Genomic DNA, 20,769 nt, shown 5'->3' on the forward strand with positions numbered 1-20,769 from the left:
ACAAACAAGTGGACGGGGTAGGAAGATTAATAACATTTCTCTGCACAGGAATCAGAAACAGAAATTTTCATAACAAGCTTTGTGCTGAGGAAATTACAGATAAATTCTTCATTTCCCTTCCAGCCCTAAAACTCTATACTTCTGCAGAATGCCACATTTCCCCTCTTTGCATTTCACCGTGATCCCACTGCAACAAAAGTTTTTCCTCACCACCCAAGGGCTTAGGCTGTAAAGAGAATGTACTCCACACTAAAAGTAAATTCTTGCATTAGTTATCCAAACTGTTTGAAATGAAGGACCAAATTTTCAGCTCCTATCTCACTCTTTATCAGCAAATAGTAATTTAAGGCCATTTACCAGAGCTGTGGTTCCCGGCTGACAGACTGTGGCCTATTAAAATTAATCCTGACAGAAGATCCTTGCTGCTTTCTCCAAGCACATTCAAGCAGTGGGTTTATGAACAGGATGCACAGCGGCCCATCCCAGAGGGCTGGTGGGAGGAAGCGCGTTAACATGGCCGCCTACAGCTTTGTTTGCTCAGCTGCTTGGAAAAACTAAGACTGAGGGAAATGGGATTAATCAAGAGGGCAGTTGCCCATGGAAAAAAAAAAAGAAAGAAAATAGGAAGACTCTGGTGAGAAAATCCCAGCCAAATAAGGTTCAAGTTGAAGGGAAAGAATTTTTTTTCCTCCCTCGGCAGACTTTCACATGGTTGAATGTTATTTGGTGCCCAATCTCCCATTGCAGGCCACCAACGTGTTTTATGATCTTTTTGATAGTGTGGGAAGAGATCATTCAGAAAAAAAAAAAATTGATCCTCTAAAATTGCATGTTATTTTGTTTTTTAATTAGATTATGCGACGAATTGTGGTTGAATAACATCTTATGATTTATGATTTTTTTAAAATATATTTTATTGTTTTTTTACAGAGAGGAAGGGAGAGGGATGGAGAGCTAGAAACATCAATGAGAGAGAAACATTGACCAGCTGCCTCCTGCACACCCCCTAATGGGGATGTGCCCGCAACCAATGTACATGCCCTTGACTGGAATCGAACCTGAGACCTTTCAGTCTGCAGACCGACACTCTATCCACTGAGCCAAACCGGTTTCAGCTTATGATTTTTTTAAATAGCTATTAATTTTGAGGGAGAGGGAGAGAAACATTGATGCAAGAGTGAAGCATCCATCAGCTGCCTCCTGCATGCCCCAACCAGGGTCAGAGCCTGAAACCCAGGCATCTGACCCAATTGAAATCAAACCAGAATCCTTTCAGGGCATAGGATGACACTGTGCACTGAAAGGGAGCCTCAAGGGCTAGGACCTATGGTTTTTCATATGACTAAACTCACAAACCATAAAAAAAGTCCTTGAAAGATAACATGTACTGAACTTTGGTACAGACAGGATAGACATTGAAGCTGAGGCCCCTCCTCTTAGTTTAGAAGAATCTTGAACAAGATTTAAAATATCTTCCCTGCCCCTTGATTTATTTCATTTTCCTTTGACAAGTTTGCTGAAATCCCACCAATAAGATTATTTGGTTCACAAGGATCTTCCTTTGAGACCATGTATCTTCCGGAAGAGTTGTGGTCTATCAGTCATTTACACGTGAGTGTAAATTTGTTCCAAATGGCTTTCTTACAAAAGCCTAGCTGAGGTGACGACTTACACTAAAAGAGTGGAATTTGATAGGTGGAAAAGGGAGAAAATTGAATTAATTTTGAGTAATCGGAAAGGAAGAATAGACCAGAGAGAGTATTACAGCAGTGAGTTTAGGATAGCAGGAAGACCCCAGGAAACCTTCTCACCAAGCTTTGGAGAATACGTAGGGCAGGCAAAACGGAAGGATGTCAAAACCAAACTTTACTCAGAGTTTATTCAAAATCCATGCTAGAGCAGGGACCCGTTTGGCTCAATGGATAGAGCGTCGGCTTGGGGACTGAAGGGTCCCGGGTTCCATTCCGGTCAAGGGCATGTACCTTGGTTGCGGGCATATCCCCAGTAGGGGGTGTGCAAGAGGTAGCTGATCAATGACTCTCTCTCATCGATGTTTCTAACTCTCTATCTCTCTCCCTTCCTCTCTGTATAAAAATTAATAAAATAAAATAAAAATTAAAAATCCATGCTAGAAAACAGGATCTCCATGTAAATGGGGCTAATCTAAGATTTTTCATAAGACATCGCATATATTGTATATCACAAAGTCTGGCTATAAAACTCATTTTATTGCCTAGCCGGTGTGTCTCACTGGTTGAGCACCAACTGATGAACCAAGAGGTCACCACTTCCATTCCTGTTCAGGACACATGCCCAGGTTTCAGGTTCGATACCCCTTGGGGCATATGCAGGAGGCAGCCAGTTGATGTTTCTCTCTCATTAATGTTTCTATCTCTCTATCCCTCTCCCTTCCTCTCTCTCTAAAAAAATCAATAAAAAGAAATATTTTTAAAGCAAGAATTATTTCATTAGTAAAATATATTTCGTATGTTATACTTCTTTTGTGTTTGAGGAAAAATGGTTTCATATACATTTTACAGAAAACAGAAAAGAAGATCCAGGGAGGTAATTTTTAAGGTTACCAAAGGTGAGATTACGTGATTTCCTTCCAAGTTTCATCAGGGAAGGCATGGGAGTTGTGCCTTTAATGGAGGAAGAAAGGGCCTCTGTAACAATCAACACACCTTACATCTCACCACTTTTGGAAGTACGATGTACATCAGCAGCCATGACATAAAGAAACTGATCAGCAACAGGATGAAGTTAGAGAAGACTGACTACTCATCTCTTCTCATTTACCAGAATCAAGTGTCTAGCCACCTTTCACATTCTGTCTTGCATGAGATCAGAACACAACTCTGAAAAGCTTCAGCTAGGGGAAGGAGATAAGGAGAAGAAAAGGATGCTTCTGTAATATAGAGTTAGGGGGATTATTCAGGGGGGAAAAGTCCTCCTTGACTTTCTTCCCCAAAATTTGGAGGAGAGAACAGTCAGGCATAGTATAAAGGACAATAGAAGTTATATCAGATCAGAAAATGAAGGGATGTTGGTGAGATGTGTCAATCCCCAACTATGCTTTTTTGAGGGAGAGGCTTTGCAAACCACTAACTTGGTGAACAATTTGACTTCTCTGGGCCTCAGTTTCCTCCTGTTTAAAATGAGGGTATTGAACCAGACAGATTCCAAGATTTTAACGCTTAAATTATATGATTCCAGTATGATTAATGTTATAATGCATCCTTTGGCAACATCTGCATCTATTTAAACTCATAAATGTTGAGAAGAAATATTTGGTATGCAGTAAACCAGGAAGCAGGTAGCTCCCTTTAAATAAATACTCATCCAACACCGATGAAGTTTCAGGTTTTATCAACCTTTGCCGGACTCCCACAGTTGCCCATATCTTATGAGACTGGATAATGTTTCCCGTCACCTAGCATTCTTGGGCTTAATTTAATTTTTATATCTAATGGATGACAGCTCTGAGTAATTTAAGATTGTTTATAAGGTTTTTAAAAACTGAAGTTGTCAAAATAGCAGAAGACAAGCAAACTATAATTAATGATGTGGGAGGAACATCATTCCAAGCTGACTGGAGGAAAAGGTGGTTTGAAGGAATGAGAATTTTCTTTATAATGCACAGAAAAAAAAAACAGGCAATGCAAAATTATGAATCTGAGTGACTTTAAGATAGATATGTACTTCAATCTGTGTAAGCATCCTTCCCACCCCCTTCCCACCAGCCACTCGCATCCATTATCTTACCCTAGACCCTTCCCACCTTCATGCAAACTTCCTGGGCACCAGGGTTTTTGAGTGTGGGGTGTGTGATGCAAGTATAAGTGAAAAATTTTGCCCATCTCTTTCTTTCTAAGAAGCTACAATGTATAGCCCAGAAACTTCCTAGATTACTAGCAGAAGATGTGCACTTTTTATAAAAAAAGTGTGCTTTTCCTCTAAATCTCAGTCTTCCTAAGACTTCTGTGCTTTAAGAATACCCACAACTTGGCAGAGGTGGCTCAGTGGTTGAGCATAGACCTATGAACTAGAAGGTCATGATTCCATTCCTGGTCAAGGCGTATGCCTAGGTTGTGGGTTCCATCCCCAGTGAGGAAGAGAGGGTGTAGGAAGCAGCAGATAAATGATTCTCTCTCATTGTTGATGTTTCTGTCTATCTCTCTCTCACCCTTCCTCTCTGAAATCAATAAAAAGATATATTTTTTTAAAGAATTCCCACAAAAGGTTATCAGATAATTCATAGATTCACTGTCCTCTCAGGTGGTTTTGGTTTTATCCCACCCACTCCCCACCCCCACTCCCTGGAATCAACTGTGAAAAGTGAATTTTCATTCAAAAGGACAGCCTTTCTTTGGGGAGAGAGGAGGCCAGTTTCCTTATTTTATAGTCAGACTAATAAATGCTCTAGTCAAAGCATCCTGTTATTTTGAACAATTCTAAAGAACTGTTTGTGAGCATCTCAAACAAAACATAGGCATTGTTCACAAAGCTTGATATAACATTTTTTTCTATGACAAAAGCCATTTTAAAAGGTCAAAGAAAATTGTGAATTTTTATGATCAGTGTGGACACATTAGCATCTTTATAACATTTCCTACTCTAAATTCATATAGGAGATTTTGTAAAGAAAAAAGGTTAACTGGAGATAACCCTTAATTATTTTCCTTCAGCACCCAAAAATGTTTGAATAAATTTGTGGGTACCATAAAGATCTTCTATTTTTAGGATTGGGCCACAAAGTGACCAGTTAAGGTTTTTCTGGCAGAATGTGTTTTGTTTAGGAGGTGGCAAGTTAAGAGGAAAGGGGGGAATTAAAACATTTGCGAGATGCCATTAATCTCCAGCAAGAGCCTAGAGTTGTTGTTTTTTCTCCCTTTCATTTCAGAACTAATCCAGCTTTCTGTTATTTGGCTCAGAAAAGTCTTAAATCTGTAACAAGAGAGTAACTTCCTGTTCTCAAGAGTAAGGCTGCCAAAGAAAACATTTACAAGAAAAGTTCCAGGGCCAAAAAATTGCCTACTAATTATTTCTCAACCCCCCACCCCCACCCCTCCCATCCCTAATGCAGGAAGGTGAATGCTGTAAATGCTGTATGTTAAAACTCTAAAGTATGTATTGAAAAATTAAGAGAAAACCCCCAAGAACTGTTTGCCATTTATTTATATTTTATTGCATCCAAATTACATCAGTTTTATGGCCCTTGGGCAACATTAAATATTTCTTATAAACTTTGTTGGGAATTCCACAAAGATTATACTGTACCTTTATCAAAATATATTATGGAAGTTTTTACCTGGTACCTTCCCAGCTGAAGAAGAGCGAAGTCGCTCCTGGTTCCAGGAGCTGCCCTAGTACTGCCAGCAAGACTGTGATGTTGCTACGAGCTGACACTCACAGGCCTATCTTGGCATTCTCCTTGGTGACCTATCTATTCCGTGCCATCCCCATCAAAACCCCAGCAGCCCTTTGGTAGAAACTGACAGACTGTAAAGTTCATATGGAAATGCAAAGAACCTAGATTAGCCAAAACAGCTTCGAAAAAGAAGAGCAAAGTTGGAGACTACCTGGCTTATGGTAAAGCTACTGTAATCAGGACAGTAGGGGTATTGATGTCAAGACAGGCAACTGAATCAATATAACAAAGTAGAGAGGACAGAAGTAGAATTATGACTGTAGGGCCAATTGACTTTCTACAATGCTACAGGGGCAATTCCATGGAAAATGGGTAGACTTTTCAACAAATGATGCTAAAACATGTGAGAAAACTTCTTTCATTGATACTTCCCACCACATATTAGTAATCCAATCCTGCAGTGTCCAATTACCCCCAAATTCAGCAGCATCTACCTCTGGTCTCTCTTTCCAGAATTGTATCTCCAGTCTCCCTTTTGGGCTTTATCTTCCCTGACAAACTCAAATGAGTTATTCTCAAATTTGTATAGGAGGGAAAGGAGACTGACTTCCTGCTTATCCAGCCACTACCACGTTCCCCTACTTTCCTTGTGTACAATATACACTGAGTGGTCAGATTATTATGATCTTTGAACACATAATAATATGGCCACCACTCAGTGTGTGTGTGTGTGTGTGTGTGTGTGTGTGTGTGTGTATTAGAGGTAGGGTCCAGCCAGCCTGGCCTGGGGGAAGGGACATGGGTGGTTGGCTGGCCTGCCTGCTGGTCGAACTCCTGGTCAAGGGCCATTTTGTTATATAAGAGGAGATCCTGTCTTTGCAAGTATTCATGGTGCCACACCTCCTTCCCAGCAATTACTAGTAATCATAGAAGTATCAATTATTGGCATGCCTCTGGTGCAGAGCTGGAAAACTTTTTCATGCTATTTCATGTGATCTGCACAGCAAGGCTATGTTAAGGGTGCAATTCCATTTGCTTCCTAGGCAAACTTCTTACTGGGGCACCGAGCCTCAGAGAGCTGAATTGACCTAACCAAGGGGGTATTGCGATTCAGTGGCAGACCCAGGACCAACTCCAGGCTTCCCACCCATGTTCTGGAATCAGACAGGCTTTGAGTTTGAGTTTCATCTCTTTGAATTTCAGTTGCCTTATGTACAAAACGGACTCCACAGAACTGCTGTGGAGAGGCAGTACATGTAAGCTGTACTGCCTCAGCAATCTCGGGCTCTTTTACTTCCCCAACCAAGGTCCTTTCTGAAATACTTTTCCTTTGTAGATTTCTTTATGCTCATCAAGGTTGGGAATGATCCTCTCCACATTACATAGAGGAAACTGCTTCCAAGGTGCTTACATCATTGGAGAGACAATGTGTGGAGAAATGATTAGCTATAAGAGTAGAAAGGTGGGCAGAGACAGCCAAAAGTCAGGAGGAACCTGACTTACTGGGACAGGTTTTGGTATTGACAAGGTCTTGAGGTGCACGTTTGTGTGTTCCTAGCACCTGGCTTGCAGCACCTGGCACACAGCACCTGGCATGTGCTGGTTGACCTGAACTGAACCTCTGAGTGTGGATGTCAAGAAAAGCACTAGGATCTGATGTAGCCTGAGCTCCCCACCCCTTGCCCTGAGGACCACCTTGAAGCAAGCAGACAGCATTTGCTAGGGAGAAAATGGGTGCCCTGACTAGACATACTGGTACATCTTTGATTAGTGTGCCCTCCATGGGGACCTTGTCACATCCCTTTACTCCAAGCACTTCCCAAATGTTCTCTCCTTGGCTAGCTCTGAAATCTTGCCTCTGGGGCATGTCCCACTCAGATTCACATCCCAAAGCCTGAACTTCCATGTCCCATAGCTGGCTCTTGCTCCTGGCTCACTAAGCAGCAGGCCCTTTCTGATTCCAGAACCCGGGGTGACAACTGCTCCTCTGAGCCCAATCCTGTTTCCTATCAGCTGCCCAGGCACTCTCTGGGCTGTGGGGACGCTACAGGCCTGCAGATCACACCTGCAGTCCCTGAGCTCAGGTCTCCAAAGGCAATATCCTAAAGGAGCTTTCTGCCTGCCTATTTGGAGGACATATGCGTCTGCTTAAAGCAAGCAACGTTATACATGCCTCCCTTTCTCATCCCCAATGCTGGCAAAAAGGCTGAGAAACCACATTCTCATTCTGTGGCTGAGAGTTTCAATGGATTCAAATTTCCACAGGCCAAATTGGACCTAAAGGTACATAACTTTTGACTCAACAATTCCTTTTCTAGGAATTTATCCTGAGAAAATAATTAAGCAAATGTAGAAAGACATATTGTGCAGGATGGTTCATCAGAAGATTGTTCAAAGGGAGCAAAATTCCAACAATAAGGAATAGGTCAAATGACTAATAGAACATCAATAAACTGGAATCCAATTAATTATAAGAAACAATGGTGTAGATACATAGAATAATCATAATAAGTGAAAAGTAGTTACAAAAGTATGCATTGGTAACAGGCGGCATTTATTGGGTGCTTGCTATGTGCCATGCACTATTCTAAGAACCCCACAGATGTTAACTTGCTTAATCATTACACCAAGCCCACTTGGGAAAGAATTGTCACTGTCCCCATTTTACAGGGGTTTGAAGGGATTCTATGACTTGCCACACTGAGTGGCTGAGCACTTTCTGCATCTCAGAATAGGAGCATATTTAAGAACAAAACAAAATAAATGGTGTATGTGTGTGTAAGGAAATCTGGAAGAACTAGAATAAAAATATTAACTGAGGAATAATATATTATAGGATGTTATCTTTTTTTGTTATATATACTTCTGTCATTTCAATAGAGTAAGTTTACCATGTCATATTAGAGTTCATTTTGCCAGTTCTACACGTGACCTGTGCTCAGGAGGAAATGAAGAGTTTAACTCTTTCAGGTAGTGGGGTCAGGGGTCACCAGAGTTAATGTTGACAAAGGATCAAGAAAGGTCATCTCTATATCTTTATTTCAGTCTATATTGCTCAGGAACTCACTGTGTTTTTCTGAATAGTTCAAATAATGTTCAGAATTCTCTACATGTTAAAGATATATTTAAAAATACAAAACCCCCAGCCCTGGCTAGGTGACTCTTGTTTGGAGTGTCATCCCACACACACACACACACACACACACACACACACACACACAAAGTTGCAGGTTTGATTCCCAGTCAGGACACATACCTAGGTTATGGTTTTCATCCTCAGTCGGGGCATGTAAGGGAGGCAGCCAATTGATGTTTCTTTCTCACATCAGTGTTTCTCTCTTTCCCCTTTCCTCCCTCTCTAAATAAATAAATAAATAATAAATAAAATCAATAAACATAACCTAGGATGAGGGTAAAAAAATACAAAGGCCCCAGATAGAGACCACCTTTAATGCTGTAGAATGATCCATTGTATTCTTTGAATGTAAAATCACCCACTAAAATTTCCCCCTTTTTCTTTCTTTTAGGAAAAGAGAAGAGGGAATGCAGTGGCGCTCACGGAGCAGTGTTCATTTCTGCCTCGCTCCCATTAAAACTCTCATTCTTCCCAGTGTTGCATTTCATTTAGAAATGGCTGTCCGGCCAGCTTCTCTAGAGGCCGGAGCTCCCGGGTCCCTCTGCCCCTCCAAGTCCAGCTTCTCTCTCTGGTTCCCAAGGGCTGCCTTTGTCCAAGAGGCTCCTCTTCTGGGCATGGTTTCTCATGGCTGGGACATCCCCATGAGGGGAACCTGGAGGTGGCAGAGCCTTAAAATAAACCTTCAGAATGAAGCCATTGCTCCTGTGCTCAGCGCCCAGCCAGTGCCTCTGTGTGAACACCTCCTTTGGCTCTCACATCAGCCTGTTGGGTAGGAGTGATTCTCCCAGGTTCTTAGAAGATGAGGCTTTGATGACTGCCCAAGGTCCTAAAACCATAATTTAAATACCAGTTTGGCTTCAATATGCACATTTTCCTTTTTACACTATCCTCATTCACAGGGATTTACCCATCTGAGTTCCTTTGCTTCATTTCTTTGGTACTTTATTTTTTTATTTTTTTAATATAATTTATTTATTTTTTTTTACAGAGAGGAAGAAAGAGGGATAGAGAATTAGAAACATCGATGAGAGAGAAACATCGATCAGCTGCCTCTTGCACACCCCCTATCGGGGATGTGCCCACAACCAAGGTACATGCCCCTGACTGGAATTGAACCAGGGACCCTTCAGTCCACAGGCCGAAGCTCTATCCACTGATCCAAACCAGTTTCGGCTGGTGCTTTATTTTTTTGAAATAGGAAATTAAGAGCAGAGGGAATTGGGCAAAAGGGAGAGTCGTTTTTTAAAGTAAAAACTACTTTTGTATTTTATAACCATGTATTCTTATTCTTTTCAGAGGAGAGTTAACTAGTTAAGTTTCAGAGTTTAAAAATACACACACACACACACACACACACACATACACACACATCTTATGATTCATAAGTGCTTCTATGGATTATGCTAATTGAAAGCTCACCATGCCCTGACCTTAACACCCACTCCAGAGTCTCATTCCACTCTCAACCCCTTGTCCATGGTCATGGGTGAAACACAGAGACAACATCAGTAGAACAAAATATATGGCATTTATTAAACAGATGTGACATGGGTAATTATAATATCAGAGTAAAGCATGCATGAACAAATTACTCATTCGTTTAACAAAAACACCAATCAATACTGAAAACATGACATGATTAAATTTCCACAACATACAAAATTCTCTTTCAGTTAAAATGAGAAAGAAAAAAAAAATCACAGGTTGAATAAATACAGTGATTTCAGCTGGCTCCGCAGAAGCATAAGGCACAGATTAAACCAAGAGATCGGCAGGTCAGAATGAAGCGTGTCTGCCCACATGAGGACCATCTCCAAGGGTTCCCTCAATGCTGCACACAATCAAGAAGAGACCGACCGCACTTGTGCTGGGAACATCCACCCCCTACCCTAACTCCTGCATCCACCATCAAGTTCCCCGAATGCCCATGCTCTAATGGACAGGCTTCTCTGCTCCAGAGAAATACTGCCTCTAATACTTTTATGGTAAACAAAGCCTTCATGCGTAACAAATGGTCCTGGACGGAATAGCATGAAATTTCAAATGAATGCCCTTTTTCCTCCCAACTGAAGTCTAGTAAAACAAAATAGATTGTGAGGGGATTCTTCTGACAGGACTTCAGCGTTTACTACATGGAAAACTAAGAATGGCCCAGGACAGCAGAATAGGCTGGTTGGGTGTTTGAAATATGACCTTGTAAACCTCTCTCTTGCTCTCCCCCAACATCTCCCCTTTCCTTCACATCTTATGAAATGGATCAGAACCGCAGCAATTTCCATTCTGGCTTAAACTGCATATACGAAGAAGCAATAGTCACCCTTTCCAGACTTTGAGCCATTGGATCCCAGGGCCTTTGTCCATCTGTAAAAAGTGCACGTGTCTGAGGGCCTAAGTCAGAGTTTTCTTCATGGTTAACTCCAGGACTCGTGCGTACGGGGCATAGTTCCTGGAAGGCATTGCGGAGACTTCACGGGTCCGATGTGCTTCGCTGAGAAATGAGAAAAGGCTGGTCAGGAAGATGAAAAAAAACTCTCCATGCTCTTGGGTAAGTCAACTCTAGGAAATAGCTTTTCGACACTTAAAAAATCGACTGTAATAATGCAGTTGAATATTTCATTTAAATGTTACAAAAGGGACCATTATTTGTAGCAGATTGTACAGGTTTAGCACGTGCAAGACATCCATGGTTTAGAAAAATATAAAACGTGCATTGAAGGAACTCATAATTTGGTGGGAAAGATTCGTACATAAATCATTTTAAGATTATGTACTGGGAAGACTCTAATAGAGACGTAAAGAGCTCCATTTGCCCACTCAGATCTACTTTCCCCCTTCTTCACTCACTCTCAGCCCTGGGAAGCTGATCTGAAGGTCAGCATCAATGGATTCCCTTACCATTCATTGGGTCATTTGACTAATTGGGACAAAAATAGCAGAAGATGAGAAAACAGGAGTTCAGAAAGGTCAGAACATTTGTTCCCTCCTGGCCAGGTGGCAGGTGGCTATACTTCTCTGGCAAAGGCCTCAGGTACAGCCCTACCCTCTGTCTCTTCCACTGGCTTTCACCTCTTTAGGCCCAGACTCTGCCACTGCCCTTTGCTTATTTTCCCTAAAGATGCCCAAGTCTTTACAAATAGTCCCTTCATTTAAATTTCTTCAATATTCCCTTCCAACCAAGATCCTGAGAAATTAATAGATTATGGGCAAACTGAGGGCAGAACAAGCTAGCATCACTAGGAGGGCATCTGGAAATCCACATAGGGAAGGTGAATCTTGGAGGATTCTCAGGCATTCCTCAAGTGGGCAAGGAGACGGGAATTCCAGGCGGAAGATGGGAATGTGCCAAGGCAAGGAAGGGTGGACACGAAGGCCACAGGTGCGAAAGGAGACACACTTGGTTCAACTGGAGCAAAGACTTCAAAATGGAAAGTAGGCAAAGCTGAGACGTGGTGGAGAAGGGCCCTTTGTGCTCCTCTAAGGAGTTCAGAAAGGGTCAGAGAGTCACCAAAGGATTCAAGGTTGGGGCGAATGATATGCTCATATTTTATTCCAGTCAGATACCTTGGTACTGCTGAGGGCTGACTGCTGAGGGGTCAGTTTGGAGGCAGAAGGTTAGTGATCATGGAGGTGGATCATGAGAATGAATTCTAACAGTAGCACTAGAGGTAAAGTAGCAAGGAGAAGTTAGGGAGCTATGTGGGAAGTAGATTTAATAGAACTTAGTGTCTAAGATGGAGCCATATCTCATATTTTTTCCTCCTGGACACATAATAAAACTACATTTCCCAGCCTACCTTGCAATTTGGTGGACCATGTAACTAAATGAGCAGAAATCATTTACAGTTGACCCTTGAAGAACATGGATTTGAACTGTGCAGGTCCACTCATAAGAGGATTACACGGATTTTAAAAATCTGCATATAAGTGGGCCCACACAGTTCAAATCCATGTTCTTTAAGGGTCAGTGTGTTATTTTTTCTGTCTGCAGATGGAAATCCATGTATGCTAAGTGCCTACTTATTATAGTCAAATTTTTGACTGCGTGGGGACTGGTGCTCCTAATTTCTGCATTATTCAGTAGTCAACTATACATTGCTTCCAGGTTTAGCCTAGAAAAACCTTCTACATAATTCTCTGATATCTCTCTTTCCTTCCATGCAGAGGATATAGTAGAGGATCCAAGGGGACTCAAAAGCCCAGGCAGAGTCACTAGACAGGAGAATCCTGGGTTCCTGGATGGCTGTGTGGAGCGAGGCCCATACCAACCTGCCTTAGATTGTGCTGAGAAATCAACCTTTACTGTGCTCAGCCCCCAATATCTCTGGGCTGTTTGCTATAGCTGCTACATTTCTTATCCCGATTGTTGCAATGACCAATGGTGTATATGAGGTATAAGACTCAACTCCCTTTCCCCTAACTTTTCATGTCCAATTACTCACCAAATGGTATGGAATCTGAAGTACTGTTTTTGATCTCATTTCTCTATCACCTTGGCCACTGCCTTATTTCAGGCTCTCATATTTTATCTTTGAATTTTGCAACAGTGTCCTAAATGGTCTCCCTGACTCCATCTCCCTGAATTTACTACCCATTTGCTGTCAAGGACATCTTCCTAAAAAGACAACAGAGCATATTACTCTTGTTAGAATTCTCCAAAGTCTCCCCATTATTTCCTGGGTGAATTCCAACTCCTCTGTCTGGTCCAAAGGTCCTCCACCATCTCCTGTTTTACCTCTTGGCTGGCCTTGCAAACCAAAACACAATCCTCACCATTCACCGCACGGTGGCCCACCTCTCTGCAACCTCATGCTGTCCCCTCCACCTTGAGTGCTTCCCTAATCAGATCGATCTGATGAATTCCTGCCTGATTTTCAAGACTCAAACCAGGCAGCACCTCTCATATGACAATTTCCCCGATTCCCCCAACCAGTGATAGAAATGATCCTTCCTTTCTTATCCGTTCACAGTTCCTAGAGCAGCGCTGCTCAATTTCCTGCTTCCCAAAGGTTCACTTCTGCTAAACGATCCCACACTAACACCTCCCACTGCCTTGCAGTGATTTTCAACTAAAGAGTAGTAGGGAGACAGTTTCTTAACGAGGTCTATTAGAAGCTTGGGGGGGGGGGGTGGCTTTAAACTTCACATGTCTCTCCCTAATTGATTCAACAGGTCCTTTCCAAGCCCTCCGCCTTACCCTCATGGTAACACCCTGAAAAGGCCTGTCACACAGGCTTCTGACACACCACTGGGAGCACCCCCATTGCACCCTCTGGCCCATGCATTTGTCTCCTCTGCTGGGTGTCAGTTCTTGAACTGCATCCCACTCATCTTCATGGCCCCAGAAGCTCACTCAGGCCAGGCACAAATCCCTCACTCCACATGCAGGTGGCAGAGGGAACCAGGAGACAAAAGGTGCTGAGAAGGATGCTCAGAGTGTCACCTGCCACAGTGAGGAAGCCACAGGATCTGGCAACCCAGGGGTCCACAGTGACCTCACCAGGCAGGTTCATGGAGCGCCAGGGGCAGAACCAGATGGCAATTTTCACCACTGTGAAAATTCCCTATAACAGAAATGGTCTCCGGTGATAATATCCTAAAAGCCATAAAGTGCAGAAATATTTATAAAGGTGGACTTTCCGGGTTTCAAAAACAGGCTCATACAGCCCAACCAAAAAGAGTGAGGCATTTTATTCAGTTGATCACTAGGAAACAATAAGATTTAAAAACACAAAACATTTTTCAACCATATAACTGAAATGTAACCATTTTCTTTAACAAATTAAGGCTATTGTTAACCATTTATAAATCCATAAAGAGGAAATTCCCCTGGGGGAATGATAGCAGAATCACAGTTTTGACAAAAGCTACCTTGTGTTCTGGTCTCTGCAACAGAAATTTGAAAAGGTGGGCATTTTAAAGTGCTTACTGTGTGCTCAGCACTTATGACTACAGGGAATATTTTTCATTAAATTGTACCTATTCAGGCATAATTTATGAGTTTGCTGGAAACCAGGTTTTACTTGGAGCAGGAGTAAGAGGCCTCTTTTCTTTTGTTGTTTTTGTTTTCACTTTTCTCTGTGAACTAAGGTTAGCTGACCTGAAATCGCTCTCCATGGCTTTAATTAGCATACATCAAACCTTTCAAATAAAGTGGTTCAATCTTTTATTTTAAAAATAAGAGTTTAAAAGACCCTGAAATCACACTGAGTACCTTCTCACTTCTTTCCCTTCTCCTCGCTCCACTAAGAGATCCTTTCGGTCCAGGAATTTGAGTAGCAGAGATTAGATGAAGGAGGGAAAAGATTTGAAGAGAAGAGCCTGGAGGTTGGGAGATTAGACATGCCACTAACTAACCTCAGGAAGTGGGAAAAGAAAGATATGAAGCAAGTCATGAAGGAAAAAGACAGCACTGTATGAGTGAGTGAGTCTAGGAGCAAACAATCAGTCTCAAAGGTGACTGCAGTACATGGAACTTAAGTAACTGGGAAAGCAGTAGCAGCAAAAGAAAATATGCAAATGTGGTCACTGCACTGGGGACCCTATGTCTCTTTCTTACTTATCTCAGCAAGCTTCTAAGGGAATTACTATCTTGCTATTCTAGGTGAGAAAACTGACTTGCACAGCTGTGGATGTAGAAACAGGAGGCAGATCCAGGACCTAAATCCAAATTTAACTTCCATCAAGAATTCAACCACCACTAAGAGAAAATGACTTGGATAGAGAAACTGACTGGCTCCATGATGGATATGAAGATCAAGCAGACAAGAGCTGGGATTGTCCAGCAAGCAGCAGGAAACGAAGACTTGTATATGCAAGACAGAAAGACTCAATTACTTCATGGCTCGGCCACAGGGTAAAGCCAGGAGACTGGATGCCAACTTTATAGGAACTACTGTAACCAAGCAAGAACCATGAGGAGTTCCTACAGTGAGATCTTAGAGGAAAAAGAGGATCCATTAAAAAAAAACAAAACAAAAAAACAACAACAACAACAAACAAAAACATGACGGACAGGCCAGGGAAGTAGGAGAGAACCAAGAGAGGAAAGTCCTCCAAGAGTTAACATTCTTCTGCTAAGAAGGACTATCAAATGCTAGAGAGGGAAGGCTCCAATCAACAGATAAGCATGCCTATTATGTGGGAAGTACTATTCTAAATAGATCCCAGAGAGACTCAGTTAGTGAAATGGATGAAAATCCCTACCCTGATGAAGCTTATATTCTAGTGGGAGGAGAGAGATAATAATAATAACAAAGAGGTAAAATATAAGCAAGAAATGTTTTTCCAAGTTTTATTAAATAAACTAGAGGCCTGATGCACAAAATTCCTGCAAGGGGCCCAAACGGTGGTTCTGCTGTTTGGTCTAATTAGCATATTGGCTCTTTATTATATAGATTCATAATATAACACAGATCAGCTGCCCAAGACCCCACTTGTATATCTTTCATTCAGTCAGTCATGAAATAAATGCTTGACCAAGGGATGGCACCCTAGCATCACTGTCAGTAGGCTACCTAGTGTTGGCAGTGATGGGGGAAATGTGTGTGTATATTGGAGGGGGGGGGGGGGAAGAGAGGGATGATAAAGGGGATTGATGGCTTTGTAAGTAAGGAAAAGGCTGATTTCAATTCTTTTCAGCAGTACATAAATATAGAGCAGCTCTAATAGACAGATGCTATTAGCCATAGCACAGCATATAGCCCTTGCAGGTGTAAACAGAAATGAGTCATAGGGCTACTCTACAGTGAGACTTTGTGCCGGGGCCTGGGACATGCTGGGGCCACTCTGATGTCTCAGCTGACAGAGTCTCTTCAACCACTGAGCCTGTCTAGAGGGTTTCAGGCCACTGATGGTTTAACTGAGGAGCTCAATGCATACTAAAGCACTATGCCCTTGAATAAGCTATTAATACATTTAACAAGATCACTACTAACCACCAATAAGAATTAAGTTGGATATATTGTCTTAGCACACACAAATTCATTTATATTTGATAAATGTCTTACATGTAAAGTCAGAGATTTTACTTGGTTTAATAGTAATAGCTATTATTTAAGAAGTGCTCAATTTAGTTCTAGTTACCATGCTAAACATTTTATACACGTTTTCATGTAATCCTCTTAGAAACCCTCTGAGATCTGATATTGCCATCTTCACTCCCATTTTAAGGTGGAAATCACTGAGGCTTAAGAGAGATTACGTAGCTTGCCCAAGGCAGTGCTCAGCTGACAGCTGGCCGAGCAGGGCACACCTGCAGCCCGAGGTCCCTAGCTGGACCACACTGCCGAGTCCTTTGTGGGAGAAGAATAGGGAGTAAGGACCAAACCCTGTACATCTCTGGGGCTTAACTCAGTACTTTCGCTGATTTAAAACACAGTGGAGGAGCCTGTTTGTAAAACAGTCTCGAAAACACCATGAATCTTGTATTGGTTAGACGCACGACTGAAGTCCAAAAAAGAACCAGGAATTTTGTTGGAACATACACAACACAATTAGTGACTCTATTTGTTATTTTAAAACCACAAATGTACCACACCAGGACTCAGAAAGCCTGGCTCTCATCCTGGCTGTGTGGCAACCAGTCATCACGTTATCTCTCTGGGCCTCAGTTTTCGTGTCTATAAAACATGGGGATTAAGCTAGACCAGGGGCTTCCAACTTGTTTGATCATAGAACTGTTTATTCCAACAAAATCTTACTTGGAACCCAACTATCAAACACACTAAAAGCCGAGTTCTTCTCGTTTGTTTTCTTTTGGTGATGGTGGTGGTGGGGAAAGCCCTAGCATGGAGCATGGCGGTTCCGAGAAGCACAGGTGGAAAACTACTGGCCCGGATAATCTCTAAAGACCTCGTGGTCCTCACCACCCTGGCTGGCAAGGTGCCTGTCACATAGTAGGCACTTAATAAATATCTGTGAGGAAACGCATGAAATATTATTCTGCCTTTTCGGAAATGTGGATACGTAGTTTTCATTTCCTCTGCTGATTGACCCAGGTAGTTAAAGTGCTAAGATGGATCCTGGGGGAGACCAAATGTTACATTTATGGAAAAGCTGCTTTCAGATACTGAAGTGGCTTCCAAGTTCACCGTGGCCATAAGTTAAGGGTCTGTCAGCACTTCCATTATGAAAACCGCTTTGTGGTTTCATGACTTCGCCATAAAAGTTTGCTCCAGGCTATCCTTCGGCATACAAATTGAAAAGCATGTTTTAAGCCAAAATGTGGGAATTAGAAAACAAACAACTGATTGGTTTCAGACATGGTTTTGGACCTGTCCTAGCCCAACAAGATTTATTATGTGGGCAATTAGGGTGGACTAAGTCACTTGGTTCTTAAAAAATGAAAAGGAGGGAAATGGCCTCACTTTATATTTCAAAAGGAGTTCCTGAGTATGATCAATCATTTCTTTTTAAAAATTTTTATTAATTTATTGACTTGAGAGAGAGAGAAAAGAGAGAGAGGGGGGGAGAGAGAGAGAGAGAGAGAGAGAGAGAGAGAGAGAGAGAGATGGCATTGTTGTTCCATTTATTTATGATTCACTGGTTGATTCTTGTCTGTGCCTTGTCCAGGGATGGAACCCACAACCTTGGCAGATGGAGATGTTGCTCTAATCAACTGAGCTACCTGGCCAGGGAGCTTTTTGGCAACACTTTTATTATGTACTCTGTACCCCACATGGGTGAGACCTGGGGGTCTGTTTACATAATCTTCTCCCCCTTTTGTCTTTCTTTCCTTTTAAAAAACTTTTTCTATTAATCATATCAGAGTGATGAAATTTGCCTTGCTTTTACCAGAAAACAAGCAATGTAAAGGAGAACAATGTGACCTTGGTGATCTAAGTCACAAACCACATGTCATCAGCATCCTTCTTATCAGCTTGTTTTATGTCCTCGTTGGGTCAAGCACAGTTGTGAGCACCTGGAGCCGGTGGGTTCAATACAAGTTCCCAAGCATGTAACCTAGGCATGGTCATGTGGAGCTTAACATTGAATGTGTTGGTCCTCTAGTGCAGAAATGCAACCGAATCCAACAGGCTATGGTTGTGGTATATCTGCTCATGACTGAAGCACAGCAGTTATTTATGAATCTGATTCAGTGCTTGACAATACTCTGTTTTGGTGCTGGGACATAGATGAATTTTGTCCAAGATTTAGACTCTCCCTCCCTCACAGGTCCCTCTCACACTGTTGTAAGTCACTACCAAATATCTGTCTTTCTTTCCAGGCTGCACTCTGGGACCGAAACTAAATCTCATTCTTCTCCATGTCATAACTGTCTGGCACAATGTCTGAGGAAGGAAGGAAGGAAGGAAGGAAGGAAGGAAGGAAGGAAGGAAGGAAGGAAGGAAGGAAGGAAGGAGGGAGGGAGGGAGGGAGGGAGGGAGGGAGGGAGGGAGGGAGGGAGGGAGGGAGGGAGGGAGGAAGGAAAGAAGGAAGGGGAGAGGAGGAAGGGGAAAGGATAAGGGAAGGAGAGAGGGAGGGAAAAGAGAGGGAAAGGAGGGGAGAAAGGGAGAGAGGAAGAAGGGAGAAATGCACTCACTGATAGTGGCACTCAGTCGCTCCCTGAAGTGGCTTCCCAGATCTCTCCTTTACCTCCTCTCCCCCCCTGAACATTGCCCCCGCCCGCCCCCCCCCCTACAACTCCCACAGAAACCACTCAGATGCTTCAGCAGTCACCACTTATCTTTGAAGAAATATTTTTGATAGAAAGAATGCAATTCTCATCATAACAGCTCAAGAAAGTATTTTTTTAAGTCAAAGAAGAATTTGAGTCAGAAAAACAGGAAATTCCTAAATACCTGGGTACAAGATCACAGCCCACTCCAACCTCTCTGGTTTCCACTTCAGTCTTGGGCTGGTTTTCTGTTAAGTAATCCAGCTTGCTTTGTAATTCATTATTCTAGAGAAGCGGGAGGAAAAAAAAGTATTTTTAATAAAGCAAATATGTTCCCCCCCAAATATACATGATATAATTTACATGTATTATCAGATTTTCCCCCATGACATGGACATCCATCACAATGTATTAATCAAGCATCTCTTATACAGCAGGAATTGAAGAAATACATAGATTGGATTCTTACAGGTAGCGTTCTATGCATGCACATACATATGTATCCAATTTTACATAAATGGAAACAAACAAAATATCCTGATCTACATATTAAATCTGTTTTTTCACTTAACAATTTGTTGTGAATACCTTTCCACATTTATTAGTTTTCTTTTTATAACAACAAACTCTTTTAATGCATTCATAGCATTCCATTGTATAGATGTACATTATTTATTTAACTTATTGATGGGAACTTAGATATTTAGTGCATTTTTACAATTATAAATAAGGTAAGTTCAGCTTTTAATACTCCCTTATTAAACTATAAAATGAGTAACTCTATTAATTTAATTTAATGAGAAATACCTCTATAACTTAATAATTAGTATTTCATAGGTGTGGAAAATTCAGAATCTCAAACATATAAAATAGAACAAGCTCTTTGGGATTGAAATTAGCATTCTAATTATTTTTTTTCAAGGCAGGGCCAAACATTACGTAGGTTGATGATCACATGCTCGGGAATTGGAAATTTGCCCCATGGGGAAAATGAAGGACAAAGGAGCAAAAAAACATTGAGGATATTGTAATGAAAACAGATGAAATGATGGTGCCTAAAATCTAATGGGCAAAAACTTACACAAAAATTTCAGAAAGCAATTAACAGTGGTTATCTCAGTATATTGAGATTTTTAGATATGTACTTAAAAGTTCTACTTATTTTCTATAATGCTAGACTAAATTTTCATGTGGCAATGACCATATTTATCTTACTGGTTATGTCCTCATAGCATGGCATGTAAGAGATGCACAATACATATTTATTGAATAAAAAATGTATAAATGCCTTTCATATTATTTGCATAACTAGAGAAAAAGCATTTCAGCATTTGTCTTCTCTTTAAGCTGGAGCAGAAGCTGAGGCTCCGTCCTAAGGTACTAGATAGCACACAGACGTCTCAAAGTCCTATGGAAACAGAGGCTTGTTTGTTGGAGAGGAAGAATGTGGTTTACAGCTCAGAATGTGGTGCTCGGATACAAACTCCTGGAGGATGTAAAGAGCCATGAATTTTTTGTAATAAATGTGAAGTGTAAAGGAAGGGAATTCAACCCAGATTCCCTGGCAGCTGACAAGCCATGACAAACCTGCAGGCTCCGAATCTATCCCCTGACACTCAGTATGGGAGACCCCTGCTGGCTCCCTGC

General features: G+C 41.7%; 1 protein-coding gene across 6 annotated transcripts in view; it reads right to left on the minus strand.

Annotated features, from left to right (window-relative positions):
* Positions 1-10,016: 10,016 nt before the first annotated feature.
* Positions 10,017-20,769, minus strand: part of LOC118720643 (myocardial zonula adherens protein) — an 87,672-nt gene continuing 76,919 nt past the window's right edge. For all 6 annotated transcript variants that reach the window (XM_045582208.1, XM_036440752.2, XM_036440739.2 and 3 more), the window contains 2 exons: positions 19,307-19,407; positions 10,017-10,995 (listed from right to left, as the gene is read on the minus strand). In XM_045582208.1, the coding sequence (XP_045438164.1) occupies positions 10,896-10,995; positions 19,307-19,407 (201 nt within the window). In that variant the 3' untranslated portion in view covers positions 10,017-10,895. The remainder of the gene's footprint in view (positions 10,996-19,306; positions 19,408-20,769) is intronic.

The sequence above is a fragment of the Pipistrellus kuhlii genome, unplaced genomic scaffold (genome assembly GCF_014108245.1).
Source record: "Pipistrellus kuhlii isolate mPipKuh1 unplaced genomic scaffold, mPipKuh1.p scaffold_m20_p_1, whole genome shotgun sequence".
In the NCBI taxonomy this organism is placed as follows: domain Eukaryota; kingdom Metazoa; phylum Chordata; class Mammalia; order Chiroptera; family Vespertilionidae; genus Pipistrellus; species Pipistrellus kuhlii.